General features: G+C 55.8%; 2 protein-coding genes across 7 annotated transcripts; both read left to right on the forward strand.

The window, feature by feature from the left end:
- Nucleotides 1–104: 104 nt before the first annotated feature.
- Nucleotides 105–9,542, forward strand: LOC128750919 (caskin-2-like). Of its 6 annotated transcripts, XM_053851560.1 has the most exons (20): nt 106–379; nt 1,250–1,406; nt 2,861–2,912; nt 3,263–3,360; nt 3,423–3,568; nt 3,650–3,876; nt 3,941–4,158; nt 4,238–4,332; nt 4,403–4,517; nt 4,644–4,808; nt 5,021–5,104; nt 5,723–5,847; nt 5,907–5,952; nt 6,017–6,114; nt 6,203–6,313; nt 6,398–6,499; nt 6,562–6,700; nt 6,769–8,277; nt 8,377–8,608; nt 8,666–9,542. In XM_053851560.1, exons 2-20 carry the CDS (start codon nt 1,313–1,315, stop codon nt 8,757–8,759), a joined length of 3,750 nt encoding a protein of 1,249 aa, XP_053707535.1. In that variant the 5' UTR covers nt 106–379; nt 1,250–1,312; the 3' UTR covers nt 8,760–9,542. The 6 variants fall into 6 exon arrangements, with proteins under 6 accessions (XP_053707532.1, XP_053707535.1, XP_053707531.1 ...); XM_053851557.1 differs by having other exon boundaries at nt 105–379; nt 1,253–1,406; nt 6,769–8,608; XM_053851556.1 differs by having other exon boundaries at nt 6,769–8,608.
- A 142-nt stretch (nt 9,543–9,684) lies between these two features.
- Nucleotides 9,685–15,492, forward strand: mvp (major vault protein). Its single transcript, XM_053851572.1, has 17 exons — nt 9,685–9,833; nt 10,677–10,833; nt 10,945–11,140; nt 11,207–11,330; nt 11,395–11,526; nt 11,591–11,685; nt 11,752–11,988; nt 12,053–12,172; nt 12,631–12,840; nt 12,902–13,137; nt 13,202–13,399; nt 14,101–14,245; nt 14,307–14,518; nt 14,582–14,698; nt 14,777–14,903; nt 14,978–15,166; nt 15,247–15,492. The coding sequence occupies exons 2-17, from the start codon at nt 10,685–10,687 to the stop codon at nt 15,364–15,366; spliced, it is 2,607 nt and encodes an 868-aa protein (XP_053707547.1). The 5' UTR covers nt 9,685–9,833; nt 10,677–10,684; the 3' UTR covers nt 15,367–15,492.
- The last annotated feature ends 6 nt before the right edge of the window (nt 15,493–15,498 follow it).

A 15,498-nucleotide genomic window follows, 5' to 3' on the forward strand; every position in this document is an offset into this window, starting at 1 on the left:
ACTAGTTGAACCCTTTCAATAGGGACCAGGTTCTCACTGTGATTAGGAACGTCCGGTAGTTGGCTATTATTCTGAAAGCGCCTTGCGGATGTACTGTTATTGTCGCGTGTAACTTGACACCTTGAGGGCTCGGGACGGCGGAGGGAAAAGTGGCGCAAGGGACGTCCGAACGAGAGGAAAAGTCCCCCAAAATCCCGAATCAGAGTCTTTGATGTGGACTCTGAACGACAGCGGCGCTGGACACGGTGGCGGGGCGACGCCTGTGGACGGGAGCGCGGTGGGAAAAGGAAAGTTCTGGGCGGAATCACAAGATCGGGAATAGTTTCCTGGAGACTCCATAACTGCGAGTTGGGAAACAGTCCAGTTTCCGCAGTTAAAGGTAAATCCAGTGTTTGTTTGGTTGAGTTGAAGACGCGGGGAAAGTGTCCGGTTCTGGTTCGCAAAAGGCGGCGGGTGAAGGGTGAAGCTCTGGCCACCGTTGTCGCACCAGACTCCGGACCGAGGCTGTCCGTTCCCCCCGCGGATCTCCGAGCTCGCGCCGCTGGACTCGGGTCCAATATGAGCTCTATAAAGTTGAGGACGTGACGTGAGGTCGTCTCAAACACCAGCGCACGACTTTTGAGCGAGATAGTGGAGTTGGGCTTCGATATTGTATAATCTAAGCCGAACTTTGATTTGGGGCCAAAACAGAAACTATTCCGAACTGTGTCTTTGACCGCAATCATTCGGGTTGCGCACGTTAAAATGAGACCTTTACGGACCGGTGGCCAGTCCACGTCAAACTTTTCTTACAAGGTCTTCACTGGTTCCGGATAACAAGGATTCAGCTGCTCGCCTGGCTGTCAACATCCAGAGTTGAGCCTGGTCCGGTCCACGCTGAGAGTGAAAATGGCCTGAGGAGACATGATGGAGTAACTGGTGCTGACAGCTCCGCGCCTCTCCAGTAACCAGGACACCGTGGATCGGACCGGGACGCGGTGTTTGTGGAGCAACAAAGTTCTGTCAAGCAGAAAGGTTCTGAAGAGCAGCGGCCCGGAAGAGTTTGATAAGTGTACTGAGTGAAGAGGGGGGCGTTGTCTTAACCTATAGGGGTTATAAAATGGAAACAACTTATCCGGAGTGAAGATTCTGCAGCCGCCATACAGCATTTGATTGGACAGATGATGAAACTGACATTTATTGTCACATGACTGACTCCCACCTGCTCCTCCCGTCCACTCACCTTTCTCTGGTTTCCGTGCCTCACCAGCAGGCGGCGCTGTCCTGCCCACCGGCATGTTATCGTGAGGAGCGCCTGTGAGCGGCAGGAGTCATGGGGAAGGAGCAAGAGCTACTGCAGGCAGTGAAGAACGGAGACCTGCCGACCGCCCAGAGGCTTCTGACCAAACTCAAGTCCGGCAGAACCAGTAAGTGACTCGGCGGGTGACTCATCTTAAATGGCTCACCTGCCAGTGATGGCTCACTGGAGATGACTGAGATGATGGTCCAGATTCTGATGTCTGTGCATGGATCTTGTACGGATCTGGGGTCAGAGGTCATGTGTTTGAACTGGTCTATGAAATATGATTGTGAAAGTAGGAAGGCCAGTTTCCATGTCTCCTTCCTCCTCCACCTCTTCCCCTTCCTCCTCCTCCTCCTCCTCCTATTCCTCCATGCTACTTTTTCCTTGTCCTCTTTCTACTCTTCCTCGACTTTCATCCACTCTCCTCCCCCTCCCCACTTCCCCCGCCTGCCCCCCGGTGCCTCCTTACGTAACGATGTTCCATCTTTTCTCTTTTGTCACTTTTCTTTACAAATATGAAGTCACGTGACGTGACCTCGGGTCATGTGACTGAGTGATGACTCCACTTTCACTTTGCTTTCACTCTATATATGTGTGTGGGGGGACTTGTTTATCCTACTTTAATCCTTGACAACACACGCAAGACTATCCTTGTGAGGACCGTATGACTTTGTGGGGACATTTGGCTGGACCCTACCAGATTAAGCCTCAATTTGAGGAGGAAGACTTCATAGCAACTGTGTGATTTTAACTGCATTCCACTTTAGTTCCGAGTCTTGGTTCAGGTTAGTCATGTGTTTTGGATGGTTAGGTTTAGGGTGAGAGGCTGGGGAAAATGAGAGGTCCCCACAAGGATCGAGATACATGTGTGTCTATGTGCGAGACTGGGGTCAGTGTGTGTATGCGAGTTGTGTGAGTCAACAAGTGTATGTGTCTCAGTGCACAAGTGTGTGTGCAGAAATGTTTGTACATGAGTCGATATGCGATAAACTTCAAGGAGGCCAGACTCAATACCCACAATCCCCTGCTGCTGCTTCGCCCACATCAGATCAGCAGAACGACTCGTCCTCCTCTGACTCTCTAGTTCGATTCCCAGCCGTCTGTGAAGGAAGCCGGGGGAGGAAGGAAGGGGGCGGGGGTGATGATGTCAGAAGAATGGAATGCAGAGTTCTACCGCTTGCTTGCCCTGAGCACAAGGAGAGAGAGAGAAAAGCATTGAGGCCTTAAAGACCCACACATACTCACACGGAGTTCAGCCATCAGGACGATGGCATCACATTCATGTCGAGCTGTTCAGTCTCCCCAGCAAACAGCTCTCTGACCTTTGACCTCAGAATGTCAACACTGGCTGGTAACAGCCGGCACAGGTCGCCGCTTACAATGTCAGCTCCGGAATAACTTCCTTAATAGCACCTATGCAACATAAGCTCCAGCATCCTGACCTGTAGCTGCTAGCTTGTGGGCTCCTTACATTCGATTATATTATTAGATAGATTATTATTATTATTATTATAGATGGACTTCAGTGATGGTTCAGCTGGTTCCTCTGCTTCACAATGTGACCTGCTTTTCTTCCAGAGCTGCTCGGCTCCAGCAAGAGGCTCAACATTAACTACCAGGACTCAGACGGGTGAGTGTCGCTGGGTCTGCGTGTATCTGGGGCTGTGTGTGAGGTGTGTGCTGCCTTGTCAGTCCCAGTTTCTCTGCGGGCCATTGTGTAACTTGGTGTCTCTTGACTAAACACACACACTCAGAGCTGGAGAGCACACACAGCTTTCTTAAACACACATACACAAAGCGGTGCTAGCATTCACACACAGGCAAGAACTTATGGACACACAAACACAACTCCAGCGATGGAATAGCTGCGGCGTCGGTTGCCATGGCCGCAGTCGCACAATGGTTCCCCTGCTGGGTCACGTGAGAACTGCACCTTTTCTTCTCTCGATTGGTCACGTGACCTTTGATTCCTCCCGCCAGGTTCTCCGTTCTACATCACGCTGCTCTCACCGGGACGTCGGAGCTGCTGGCGGCGCTGCTGGACGCCCAGGCGTCGGTGGACGTGAGGGACAGTAATGGTAAGTGGGCGGAGTCTCCACAAGTGCGCACGACTCTCTCACCGTCACCTGTATGTGTGCAGGCATGCGTCCGCTGCACTACGCTGCCTGGCAGGGCAAGGCCGAGTCGGTGCTGATGCTGCTGCGTTCAGGTGCGGCGGTCAACGCGGTCTCCCTGGATGGCCACATCCCGCTGCACCTCGCCGCGCAGTACGGTCACTATGAGGTGGTAAGTCCTCAACCTTGACCCGGCAAAGTCACGTCCATGCACTCCGGGGTTCAGAACAGTGTGTGTGTGTGTTTGAGACAGTCGGAGATGCTGCTACAGCACCAGTCCAACCCCTGCCTAGTGAACAAGTCCAAGAAGACGCCGCTGGACCTGGCGTGCGAGTTCGGAAGGCTGAAGGTGGCGCAGCTGTTGCTCAGCAGCAACATGGTGGTGGCGCTGCTGGAGGGCGAGAGGAAGGAGCCCACCGACTCGGCCTTCACCACGCCGCTTCACCTCGCCGCTCGCAACGGCCACAAAGACGTCATCCTGTGAGAACTGTCCGGCTGACGTGTTTGGTTGTCCCCCTCCACGCTGACCTGCCTGTGTGTGCAGGCTGCTGCTAAAGGCTGGGATCGATATCAACTCCACCACCAAGTCCGGCACCGCTCTGCACGAGGCGGCGCTGTACGGCAAGACGGAGGTGGTGCGACTTCTCCTCGAGGCCGGCGTGGACGTCAACATCAGGAACGCCTACAACCAGACGGCGTTGGACATTGTCAACCAGTTCACCACCTCACACGCCAGCAGGGACATCAAGCAGCTGCTGCGAGGTGGGGTGGTGACGGCACCGTCCTGATCCCTGACGTGACCCCGCCGCTCATGACCCCTCCCTCTGTGTATGTGGTGCAGAAGCAACCGGAGTGCTGCAGGTCCGCGCACTCAAGGACTTCTGGAACCTTCACGATCCGACGGCGCTGAACGTCCGTGCTGGTGATGTCATCACGGTGAGACCTCTGACCCTGCCCTGGCTCTGCGATATGGAAGACCCCAGGCTCCATTCTCGTGACTCCCCAGGTGCTGGAGCAGCACGCAGATGGACGCTGGAAGGGCCACATCCACGACCAGCGAGGAACTGACAGGGTGGGCTTCTTCCCGCCGTCCATCGTGGAGGTCATCAGCAGGCGTAATGGTCAGTCTCACCGGGGTGCGCCATGTCCTCATGCACGAAGCCCTGCCATGCACCACCTCATCAGAACTTAACCTTTGACCTCATTCCTAATCAGTCCATTAACCATCCCCTCCCTTCACCCTGTAGGGGGCGGGACTTTATCACGGCACGCCTCTCTGCCCCCCCAGCGTCAGCTGACCAGATCCCCCCTGACTGCCAGCCTGAGCTCCGCCCCCCTCTCTGACCACTCCCTCCATGTCCCCCCCACCAACGTGGTTGTGCCCCTCCCCAATGGCCTCGCCACTAATGCAGGTACCCACCGACATTCTCTCACACAGGCTTTTAACACACACACACACACACACACACACACACACACACTGATGACTAACACACACGCTTAGTGAGCACGTGTGTGAGTGAGAGGTCAGCGCTCCTCTTGGGCCCAGCGGTCCTTAAGCCCTCAGCCACGGGAGTCCGGCCTCTGGACCTGCAGCCAGAACTCATGTTTGTGTGTTCGTCAGGTCCGTCAGGTCCGACGTGGAGCCGCATGTCCCGGTCCAGGTGTCTGTACCAGGACATCTGGGTGCTCAGGGACTCGTGTCAGGGTAAGACCCGACGCCCCTCCACCCGCTGGGCTGAAGCTGAACTCCCTGCAAATCTCGACCCGACTCAACCGGACCCTCTGTGTATCACCGCTGAAGACCCGTCTGATTGGCTTTGTGGGTTTGGTGACTTTGAGTCGTCTCGATGAGTCGGGTCAGAACCGCGTGAGATCCCACCGCTTCGGGCTGAACCTGCACCCGAGATACTGGCTTCTGCCACCAGTGGGCCTCATTGAAAGAAGCAGAAGTTTCTCAAGAAATATCTTACTGTTGAAAGGTCCGACAGTATAATGGGTCAGAACCAAAGCTTTTCCGGCAGTGGTGCTTTAGCGGATGGCAAGACATGACATCACAGTTACTTGTTGACCGACATCAACAGGTGGCGCAACAGAGTGGCTTTACCTCTAGATGGCGCTGACAAGCTTGCTCGAAGCGCGTCGCTCCTGGTTCACCAGACACGTAGACGTGGCACCTCTCCTCAGACGTTTGTGGTTCTGCTGATGCCAGGACCGCATCTTTGCTAGCACAGCAACTAACCCCCCTGCTCCCTCCTGGTCTGCTGCCACCTAGAGGCCACCCCTCTCCCTCTGGATCTTTCCTCACTCTTGTGTGGGTCAGCAGGTGACCGGAGCAGTGTGGCTAGCACTGGCAGTGTCGGCAGCACTCGCAGCGCTGGCAGTGGACAGAGCAGCGAGAGCAACAACCCCACCAATGGACTCCCGCACACCCCGGGTCACATCAGCAAGGTAAGAACCCTGGACTCAGACTTGTCCAACACAAACTACTCCTTCGGTCTCGATTGCAGTCGGCGTCCCCGCTTCTGGGCCCTGAAGACAAGGACCCTCCCACTGGTATGTAAGGTTTTTGGACCCAGAACTCCGGGCTCCAGCAGCTGACCCTCCTCCTGCCCTGCAGGTGGTGCTGCCCGCAGGGCCACGGTGACGGTGCAGCGAGCAGCGGATCCTAGTTTCTGTCAGCAGAGTGTGCGACCTGGGGATCTGCTGGAGGGCAAGGTAAGAGATGCGGCACCCTGCCAGAACTGCGTGTGAAAAGAGTGTGTGTGTGTGTGTGTGTGTGTGTGTGTGTGTGTGTGTGTGTCAGGATGCCGAGGCCATTTATCAGTGGCTGAGCGACTTCCAATTGGATCAGTACACGAGGAACTTCCTGAATGCTGGATACGACGTCCCAACCATCAGTCGCATGACGCCTGAGGTGATCTCCCACCTGACGAATACACACACACACACACACACATGTCCTCACAGCCCTGTGTGACCTTGTCTCGCTGTGCTTCAGGACCTGACCGCCATTGGTGTCACCAAACCCGGTCACCGCAAGAAGATTTCCATCGAGATCAACAACTTGAACATTCCAGAGTGGTTGCCAGACTTTATCCCGGTGAGACCCACTCGGCCTGAAGCAGCGACGTCGCACCTGACCAGGTTCTGCTTCCTCCGCAGTCAGACCTGGGCGAGTGGCTCTGCTCTATTGGGCTGCCGCAGTACCAGCAGCATCTGGTGGAGAATGGCTATGACACCATTGGTATAGTCAAGGACCTGACTTGGGAGGACCTGCAGGAGATCGGAGTCACCAAACTGGGTCAGGATCTGTTGCCGGAGATTGAATTTTCGACTGGTTGCCATGTAGTGAAAGTCTGCCCCCTGCAGGTCACCAGAAGAAGATGATGCTGGCAGTGAAGAAGCTCTGCGACATCCATCGGGCAGCTGGGCAGGCGGAGTTGGGTCACGGCACTGTGCGGCGCAAAGGCCCCGGCTCACTTCACCTGGTGGCCATTGAGTCTTCAGAAGGGGGCACTGATGCGCCGTCCCCTCGCACCCCGCAGATGCTGACCTTTCAGGACAGCGAGCTGAGCTCTGAGCTGCAGGCCGCCATGTGCAGCCGCTATGCCGGCTGCGAGGACATGAAGAAGGCGGTAGGGCTCTCTCAGAGCCAGGACAGCATTGACTCCCGCTCCAGAGGATCCAGCCGCTCCCAGGACCCTCCCACTGCCTCTGTCAGCCCCCACAGCTGGTCCCAGGAGAGTCTGGACTCAAGTCCTGCCAAGGAGCGGAGCCTCCCTGAGGGCTGGGACCAGAGGGCAAAGCAGGTTCCTCTGGGGACAGCAACGGTCTTCAAGTACCCGGCCCTGCCCGCCAAACCCAGACTCGCCGGCTCCTGTGGCTCCTCCCCCCTCGCATCTCCAGCACCAAAGGGTTTTAACTACCTGCAGTCTCACCATGCCGGCGCGCTTGCACCGGCCAAGAAGCGCAGTCAGAGTGCGAGCCGTTACGCTCTGTCGGACGGAGAGCCAGACGACGATGACGAGGAGCAGGCCCTTCCTCCGGCCAACCTGCCGTCCTATGCCACGCTGACTCGGAGACCCAACCGGAGTCACGGTGCTCGGTTACAGTCCAGTCCGGAGAAGTCCGGCGGCGGGGTGGGTCGGAGCCAGTCCTTCGCCGTGCGCGCTCGCAAGAAAGGCCCTCCTCCGCCTCCACCCAAGAGGCTGAGCTCCGTGAGTAGCGGCACAAGCGTCGACCTGAGTGACGCCAGCTCCGCCTCCACCGGAGGTGTTGTGACGGAAGGCCCTGGAAGTGGCCAGAACAGTGCAGCGTCTCTGGAGAGCAGCTTCGACACAGAGGGAAAAACGGACCCTCAGCAGCAGGAACCGTCCTTGTCCGAGGTGGGCGGGCCCAGGAGGCGGATCAACAGTGATTGTGTCCAGAACGACGCGTCCCGCTTGGACCGCGGGGTCAAGTCTGACTCTGAGGAGGAGGAACCCAAGCAAGTCTGCATCGAAGGATCCTCTTCGCCACAGCATAGCTCCAGTGAGTGCATTCCCTTCGCTGAGGAGGGGAACCTGACCATCAAACAGCGGCCCAAAGCACCGGCGCCGCCGCGGGCAGAGGACGTGCTTGAGCCACTGGAGAAGCTCGCCACCCGGAACCCAGAGTTTAATCTGACGGAGTCGGACACGGTGAAGCGGCGTCACCGAACCAAAGACAAGGACGACTCCCCCTGCTGGGAAGGGGAAGAGTCTCAGGACAGGGTCAGCCCAAGACCTGGTGAGGGTCCGAACAGTGCCGCAACAGAGTCCAGCGTCAGACCTCCGCTGTCCCCGAAACCTCCTGTCATCGCTCCCAAACCAGCGAGACACAGTCTGCCGGCAGCTCAAGGTAACCACCTGGTTGTTGACTCAGGTTACTCTGAGATGACCCTTGACCTGAGCCACAGCAGCGACATCTGTTTGTTGAACCTGAACTTCGGCCCTGCAGGAGGCGTCACTGCCCCGCCAGTGACAGTCAGCCTGGTGCAGAGTCTGGCCTTCAGTTCTCCACCGTCTCCCTGCCGCGGACCTGCCTCTCCCGTCCCCCCGTCTCCCAGCCCATCCCCTCTTCCTCAGCTGGATCCAGGGGACACAGTGGTGCGGCAGCGACTGGAGCAAACCAGTAGTTCGCTGGCCGAGGCCCTGAAGGCGGTGGAGAGGACCCTGGACGACTCGGGAGGGTGAGCACCAACCTCACCACCTTCGAGTGCAGCTCTAACATTTGTTGTCACCTGCAGGGCAAACGTGGTCAAGTCGGCGGGAAACATCCTGGACGACATCGGGAACATGTTTGACGACCTCGCTGACCAGCTGGACGCCATGTTGGAGTGAACGTCCTCCGGAGAAACCGACTTATCGAACTCAGGAAGTTGATGCCGAAAATGCGCGTGGACAGATCCCTGTGGCGCCAGTGTGTTGTCAGCACATTAATCCAGAACAAGCTCCGTTCTTTTATACAAGGATGCAAATATTTATTTTATAGACAAGCGTTGTCTTCATATTGCTGCATGATGTCACTTCCTGTCCCGACGACCAACTGGTGCTCAAGTCAAAATAGATGCCCGAGAACTGATCCACTTGATTAACCCTACAGTGCGACTGACATCTGATTCATAGAGCTTGATTTATAGAAATGCTTCTTCAGCTGAACTGGTGAGTTTCCTCATGTATATTCTGTTTTCAATCATCTTATTTGCTTTTTAACGTGATGTCTGACTGAAATTACTAACGACCAACTCCACTTTATTTAACTTCAGATGTTTATCGATCGTGTGAGTGAGTTTTGTGAAAATCCAGTTTTTAAAGGGAAGTTTTTAAAGAATTTTATACAAAACAGCTCATGTGATAACCAAGCAGAGAATCAACCAAAGTTGTTTGTATGACATTTTGTCTGCGTGTTTTCATACAATTCCTGAGTCACGTGACCCTTGCTGTCCACTCGTGTAAGATAATATTTACGTCATAATTACACATTTTAATATATAACTCTATTTACGTCCTCATGAATAAAGAGAAAAGATTTCACGACAGCTGTTTTGTTACTTTGGCGCCGCCCGCTGGTAGCAGCTGTGTCCACTGTTTCCACGGTGACGTGGGAAATGAACAAATATGTACAAGTATCACGTGCCTTTTTATGGTCTAAAATGGTAATTTCATATTCTTGTGTTTTTGCGTTGTTCTGGGTTGGGTTTTGATTCAAACAAGTGGTGCGTGCGTGACGCAGCAGAACCGCATTCTGCAGACCACGTGACCTGTCATGATTTTTCCGGGAAGACGTCACGCCCCGACCACGCCCACCAGCCCGTCTTCTTTACCCCGAGCTGCGCAACTTCAAGTCGGTGTGAATCGCCTGCCTCCCGGGGAACAACTGACACTTCACCTTCGCTGAACTCCGCTGGAAAACCTGTGAGTTTAAGGCGTGCTTCATGGAGAAATGCGATTCTTGTCTTCAGTGTTGGACTTGGGTTGAAATGTTTCCAGGCGCAACATGGAACTTTTCTCAGCCGGACGTTTAGAGTTTAGAATCAAACTGTAATTAATGAGTGTCCGCATTTCATGTGCGTCATCGGGAGAATCGAAAGAAACGCACGGGACTCTGCAGTTTCAAGATGTTTCTGTCTGCAGACATTTTAGGAACAGAAGAATAAACTCAGCTCTTGTTGCTTCAAATCAAATAAAAGCCGCTGGGAAGAGTTTCTGTGCAGGTTTATCGTCCGGATCGAAGTTCGCAGTTTATACCAGGAAGTGATGCCGTCAAAAACCTGGCCCGGAACATCAGGAAGTGGTTCCGAACGCTGCGAAGCCAAACCAAGAGGATCGATGATTAAATTACATTTATTGGCGCTTCGCCTGACGTTTCTGCGCAGCACATCACGCTAAAAAAAAAAAAAAAAAAAACCGTTTGATATCAACGAGCAGATTTTATTAAGTTAAACTGCGTCTGACAGTGCGAAGCGTCTACATTTAAATGACAACCGAGCCCTTGAATGTTCCATTTCTCGCCGGAGTCTCTCACTCTGTTGAGTGACAGCGGTGGTGGTGACGCACAGTGTTGCAGCAGAGGCGTGGACTGTTTGAACAGACAGGTGAGGTGATCAGCTCAGGTGTGTCAGGAGGAGAGCAGAGGTCAGCTGCCACTCAGCGATTCAGTCGATCACTCTGGTGTGAGTGCAACTGATGAATCTCTCCACTTTGTGTTTGCCGAGGTCAGGTGGCCCGGTCTGATCCTCGTCTTTGTTCAACCCCCAGTGTCAACAATGTCAAAGAGCACGGGAAGACCCGGCTACGAGGGGGAGTCCATCATCCGCATACCCCCCCACCACTACATCCATGTCCTGGACCAGAACACCAACATTGCCCGGGTGCAGATCGGCCCGCTCACCTACATCCGCCAGGACAATGAGAGGTCAGAGGTTAATTCTCACGATGAGGTCATCAAACATGGCCGAGCTTTCACCCCACGACCTGACAAGCTTGCTTTAGCGGGATGAGCTAAGCGAGGCGTCTGGTTCCCCAGGGTTCTGTTCCCCCCGGTGCGGATGGTCATGGTCCCGCCGCGGCACTACTGCGTGGTCCTCAACCCAGTTGCTCGCAACGCCGACGGCCAGATTCTCTTCGACGAGGCCGGTCAGGCCAAGCTTCGTCATGCAGACTTGGAGATCCGCCTGACCCAAGACCCGTTCCCCCTTTACCCGGGAGAGGAGATCCAGCAGGTACCAGAGCTGCATTCCGTTGGCGTGGTGGTCCAGTCTGTCTGAGCGTCTCCGTGTGTGCAACAGGCGGTGACAGCGCTCCAGATTGTCTTCCCGGACACGGCGCTGCGCCTGCAGGCGCTGCTGGACTTTGTGGACAGCGGCGGCGAGGCCAGAGTGGCTGGTGACGAGTGGCTGTTCGAGGGACCAGGTGTGTGCCGTGACCTGACCCTGGTTTTCTGGTGCCCCATGTGACTGTGATTCTGGTGCTGCAGGGACATACATCCCCAGAAAGGAGGTGGCGGTTCTGGAGACTGTGAAGGCCACCGTCATCCGGGAGCATCAGGCCATCAGACTTCGTGCACGCAAAGAGGGGGTGGACCGCAGTGGCGTGTCCAGAGTGACCGGTGAGCTCAGCGCCGGCAGCGGCGGGTCATGTGACTCAGAGCTAACTAGCTCACGGTGTGTCAGGTGAGGAGTGGCTGGTCCGGAAGGTGGGGGCGTACCTGCCGGGAGCCCACGAGGAGGTCATCGACATCGTCAACGCCTTCATCTTGACAGACAAGGTCGGTGTCGCACTTGTGTCGGTCGATGTGCCGATGGTGTGGACTGACACGGGCGCCGGTCTCTAGAAAGCGCTCCACGTTCGCGCCCTGCGTCCCTTCAAAGATAGCGGTGGGCGGCAGCGACGCACCGGCGAGGAGTGGCTGGTCACCATGGCCGACAGCGAGGCCCACATCCCGTCGGTGTCAGAGGAAGTGGTGGACGTGGTGAACGTGACCACGCTGAGCAGCCGTCAGTACTGTGTGATCCTGGACCCGGTCGGCCCAGATGGGAAGCCCCAGCTGGGCCAGAAGAGGGTGGTGAAGGTGAGCCAGCCTGCTGACCCAAAGAGGCCCGGACACTGAGCGGTGATGTCATCGCTGTGCGCAGGGCGAGCGCTCCTTCTTCCTGCAGCCCGGGGAGACGCTGGAGTCCGGGATTCAGGATGTCTACGTGCTGTCGGAGGAAGAGGGGCTGGTGCTGCGGGCCATCCAGGCCTTCACTGACCAGGTGAGTCGTGGTGTGGGCCGTCCTCTGGGTGCCACCTCATCTCCGCCAGGGTAATGGCGGGGTCCACTTGTCCTTTTCTAACCCTAAACTCGAAGCATCCAGAACTAAGTCCCCACCATTGAACCTTTTCACGTTTTCTGAGTATGCTACATCTCCTGGACTGAGCGAGAAGGATCTCAGGTCACGAGGAGAGGGGAACTGGAGCTCTCCTGAGGACAAATCTCACTGACATGAAAGCATCCCTGACCCCTGCTTCTCCTCCACCTTTCCTCTTCCTCTTCCTCTCCTCACCCCTGTCCCAGATCGGCTTCTACCCCCATTCATCTCTTCCTCCTCCTTCATCTCCTCTTTCTCCTTCACCTCCTCTTCCGTCTTCCCCGCCTCCCTCACTTCAATGCATCACCATGTTGAACCTTCTCTCCCCCCTCCTCCCGTCTCTCCCCCGTTCTCTCTGTCAGTATGATGGAGAGGAGGAGGAAGAGGAGGAAGAGGAGGCCAGGAGCAAACGCTCCCGGCGTGGCATCCTGCGGCGCCCAGGAGATCGCTGGATGCTGCGGGGGCCCATCGAGTATGTGCCCCCTGCCTGTGTGGAGGTGGTACTGCGGCGCACGGCCATCCCGCTTGACGAGAATGAAGGAATCTACGTCAGAGATATGAAGACTGGCAAGGTGCGGCGGCGATGGTTGGCAGCTGCTGTTGAACACTAGTGACATAAATTCCTGTGCTCAGGTGCGCGCGGTCATCGGTCACACCTACATGCTGACACAGGACGAGGAGCTCTGGCAGAAGATCCTCCCTGACAATGTGGAGGAGCTGCTGTCGTCCCAGAAAGATCCCCTGGCTGACCGCTCGAACCGCAACCGGGCCCCCCAGGTGGTAGAGCGAGACCGGACCCGGGTGGTCTCCTACAGGGTCCCGCACAACGCTGCTGTGCAGGTCTATGACTATCGCGAGAAGAAAGCGAGGTGAGTCCTGGCCTTCCAGGGTGACTGAGCTGGGTCGTTGACCCGGGTCTGCCCCGCTCCTCAGGGTGGTGTTTGGACCTGAGATGGTGATGCTCGGCCCAGACGAGCAGTTCACTGTTCTGTCCCTGTCTGGAGATAAACCCAAGCGACCCAACGTGATTAAAGCCATCTGCCTGCTGCTGGGACCGGACTTCTGCACGGACATCATCACCATTGAGACGGCCGACCACGCCCGGCTGCAGCTGCAGCTCAGCTACAACTGGTACACACGCATGCATGCACGCGCACGTGCTGATTTTTATAGGCTGAAATCAGATGAAATCGGAGGCGATGAAACCGATGAATACAACGCTTTTTATTTAACCATGAAGTGCTCAAAATGCGGTGTTTTTGCCCGCGTGTCCGCATCTCCGTCAACAGAGTCGATCTCCTTGAGGTCTGGAATCGAGAAGAAGCTGCTGAGGCCGGCAGTGGTGTCGGAACTTGGGGCATGCTGGCAAAAATTGTACATTTTGAGGGCTTTATTGTGTAAAAGATGTGAGGAGTTCATGATTCAAGTTTAGAACATTGCAGTTTCTTGAGCCAGTCTTGATGCCGGAGCGTGTTTTCAAAACTAGTTTTGAGAAGTGTTTTTAAGCCAGGTCCACCACTGACCTTTCTTCGGTGCAGACAGCACCACTGAACCTACAGCTTGCACACCCCTGCAGCATATGTATGAACTAGATCCATTTTCCTTCTGAAATTTAGTGGGTGGGGCTAATATTCCGATGCGCTCTATACTCCGGTAATTAAAGTAACTACTTTTACTGGTGTTTTAACCATTTAAATCTTGTGAGGACAGGTCAAAATGCCTTCAGAAGAAGGTGGCTTGTGAAGACTTGGTCCTCTAAACTATAAGAAAACATGCCCAATATGGCCGCACTGCGCTGATCTTGGCGTGTGTTGGTGTTTCTGCCTCCACAGGCACTTTGACGTTCCTCAGCGCTCGGAAGCTGCCGAAGCTGCAACACTCTTCTCTGTGCCAGACTTTGTTGGTGACGCTTGCAAAGCCATCGCCTCCCGGGTCCGAGGCGCAGTGGCCTCTGTGCAGTTTGACGACTTTCATAAGGTACGGCCCAAGACACCCGCCCACCGGCATGGTCACTATCGCTAACACGCTCCTGCCCCAGAACTCCAACCGCATCATCTGCTCGGCCGTGTTCGGCTTCGATGAGAAGATGTCCGTACGTCCTCGGCTCCACTTCCCCCAGAACAATCTGGTCATCAGCAGCGTCGACATTCAGTCGGTGGAGCCGGTCGACCAGAGGACCCGGGACGCCCTGCAGAAGAGCGTACAGCTGGCCATCGAGATCACCACCAACTCCCAGGAGGCCGCGGCCCGGTAAGCACACACGGCTGAACTGCATGAGTCTGTGTGTTTGTCGATGACTGTGTGTCTGTGCAGTCATGAGGCGGAGCGTCTGGAACAGGAAGCTCGCGGAAAGCTGGAGCGCCAGAGGATCACAGATCAGGCGGAGGCTGAGCGCGCCAGGAAGCAGCTGCTTGAGTTGGAGGCACTCAGGTGACTGATGGTGTCAAAGTCAACCTTAAATGACTACATGGTAAGCTTCCTCATGCCTGGTTGTCATGTGACCTCAAGCGCGGCGGTGGAGAGCACCGGTGCAGCCAAGGCCGAGGCTCAGTCTCGGGCGGAGGCAGCGAAGATTCAGGGCGAAGCTGCGGTGAATGAGGCCAAGCTGAAAGCGGAAGCTCAGCGGATCGAGGCGGTGAGTTCCGGCCAAGGTTGGCTCCAGCAGGGCTCTGGTGCATGTCCCTGACAGGGGGGTTGTCTGTGGAGCAGGAGGCAGAACTGCAGCGCCTGGCTCAGGCCCGGGAGCAGGAGCTCAGCTACAAGAAGGACCTGGACTGTCTTGAGGTGGAGAAACAGCAGCGTCTGGCGCAGATCGAGGCCAAGAAGTTCCGGGAGCTCGTGGAGAGTCTGGGCAGTGACACACTGAAGGAGATGGCCCGGGCCGGACCCGAAATGCAGGTGTGTGTCCTGGCCAGGGGCGGAAGGAGGGGGGCGAGGGTCCGAAAACAACTAGTCTAATGTGTGGTTGCCCCCTGCAGGTGAAGATGCTCCAATCTCTGGGACTCAAGTCCACCCTCATCACAGACGGATCGGCACCCATCAACCTGTTTACCACCGCCAACGGCCTCCTGGGGGCGCTGCCCGGCACCGGCCAGTGAAGTGAAGTCTTTGTGAAAGAAGTTAAATGCTAAACCGTATCTGCTAACTAACTGGTCATTGCTGTGGTGTCAGCAGGTGTTCTCACCTGTGCCTGTCCAGCTGAAATAAAAGCATATAGAGCTTCACGCAAG

This window comes from Synchiropus splendidus, chromosome 19 (assembly GCF_027744825.2).
Source record: "Synchiropus splendidus isolate RoL2022-P1 chromosome 19, RoL_Sspl_1.0, whole genome shotgun sequence".
Lineage (NCBI taxonomy): Eukaryota > Metazoa > Chordata > Actinopteri > Syngnathiformes > Callionymidae > Synchiropus > Synchiropus splendidus.

What these genes read in the sequence shown, in the direction of transcription:
- LOC128750919 (XM_053851557.1), top strand. Translation starts at nt 1,313, where the DNA reads ATGGGGAAGGAGCAAGAGCTACTGCAGGCAGTGAAGAACGGAGACCTG. An exon ending in GGACGTGAGGGACAGTAATG is followed by an intron (nt 3,361 to 3,422) that starts GTAAGTGGGCGG and finishes GTATGTGTGCAG; the next exon opens with GCATGCGTCCGCTGCACTAC. An exon ending in GGTCATCAGCAGGCGTAATG is followed by an intron (nt 4,518 to 4,643) that starts GTCAGTCTCACC and finishes TTCACCCTGTAG; the next exon opens with GGGGCGGGACTTTATCACGG.
- mvp (XM_053851572.1), top strand. Translation starts at nt 10,685, where the DNA reads ATGTCAAAGAGCACGGGAAGACCCGGCTACGAGGGGGAGTCCATCATC. An exon ending in CCTTCATCTTGACAGACAAG is followed by an intron (nt 11,686 to 11,751) that starts GTCGGTGTCGCA and finishes GCCGGTCTCTAG; the next exon opens with AAAGCGCTCCACGTTCGCGC. An exon ending in CTTGAGTTGGAGGCACTCAG is followed by an intron (nt 14,699 to 14,776) that starts GTGACTGATGGT and finishes TGTGACCTCAAG; the next exon opens with CGCGGCGGTGGAGAGCACCG.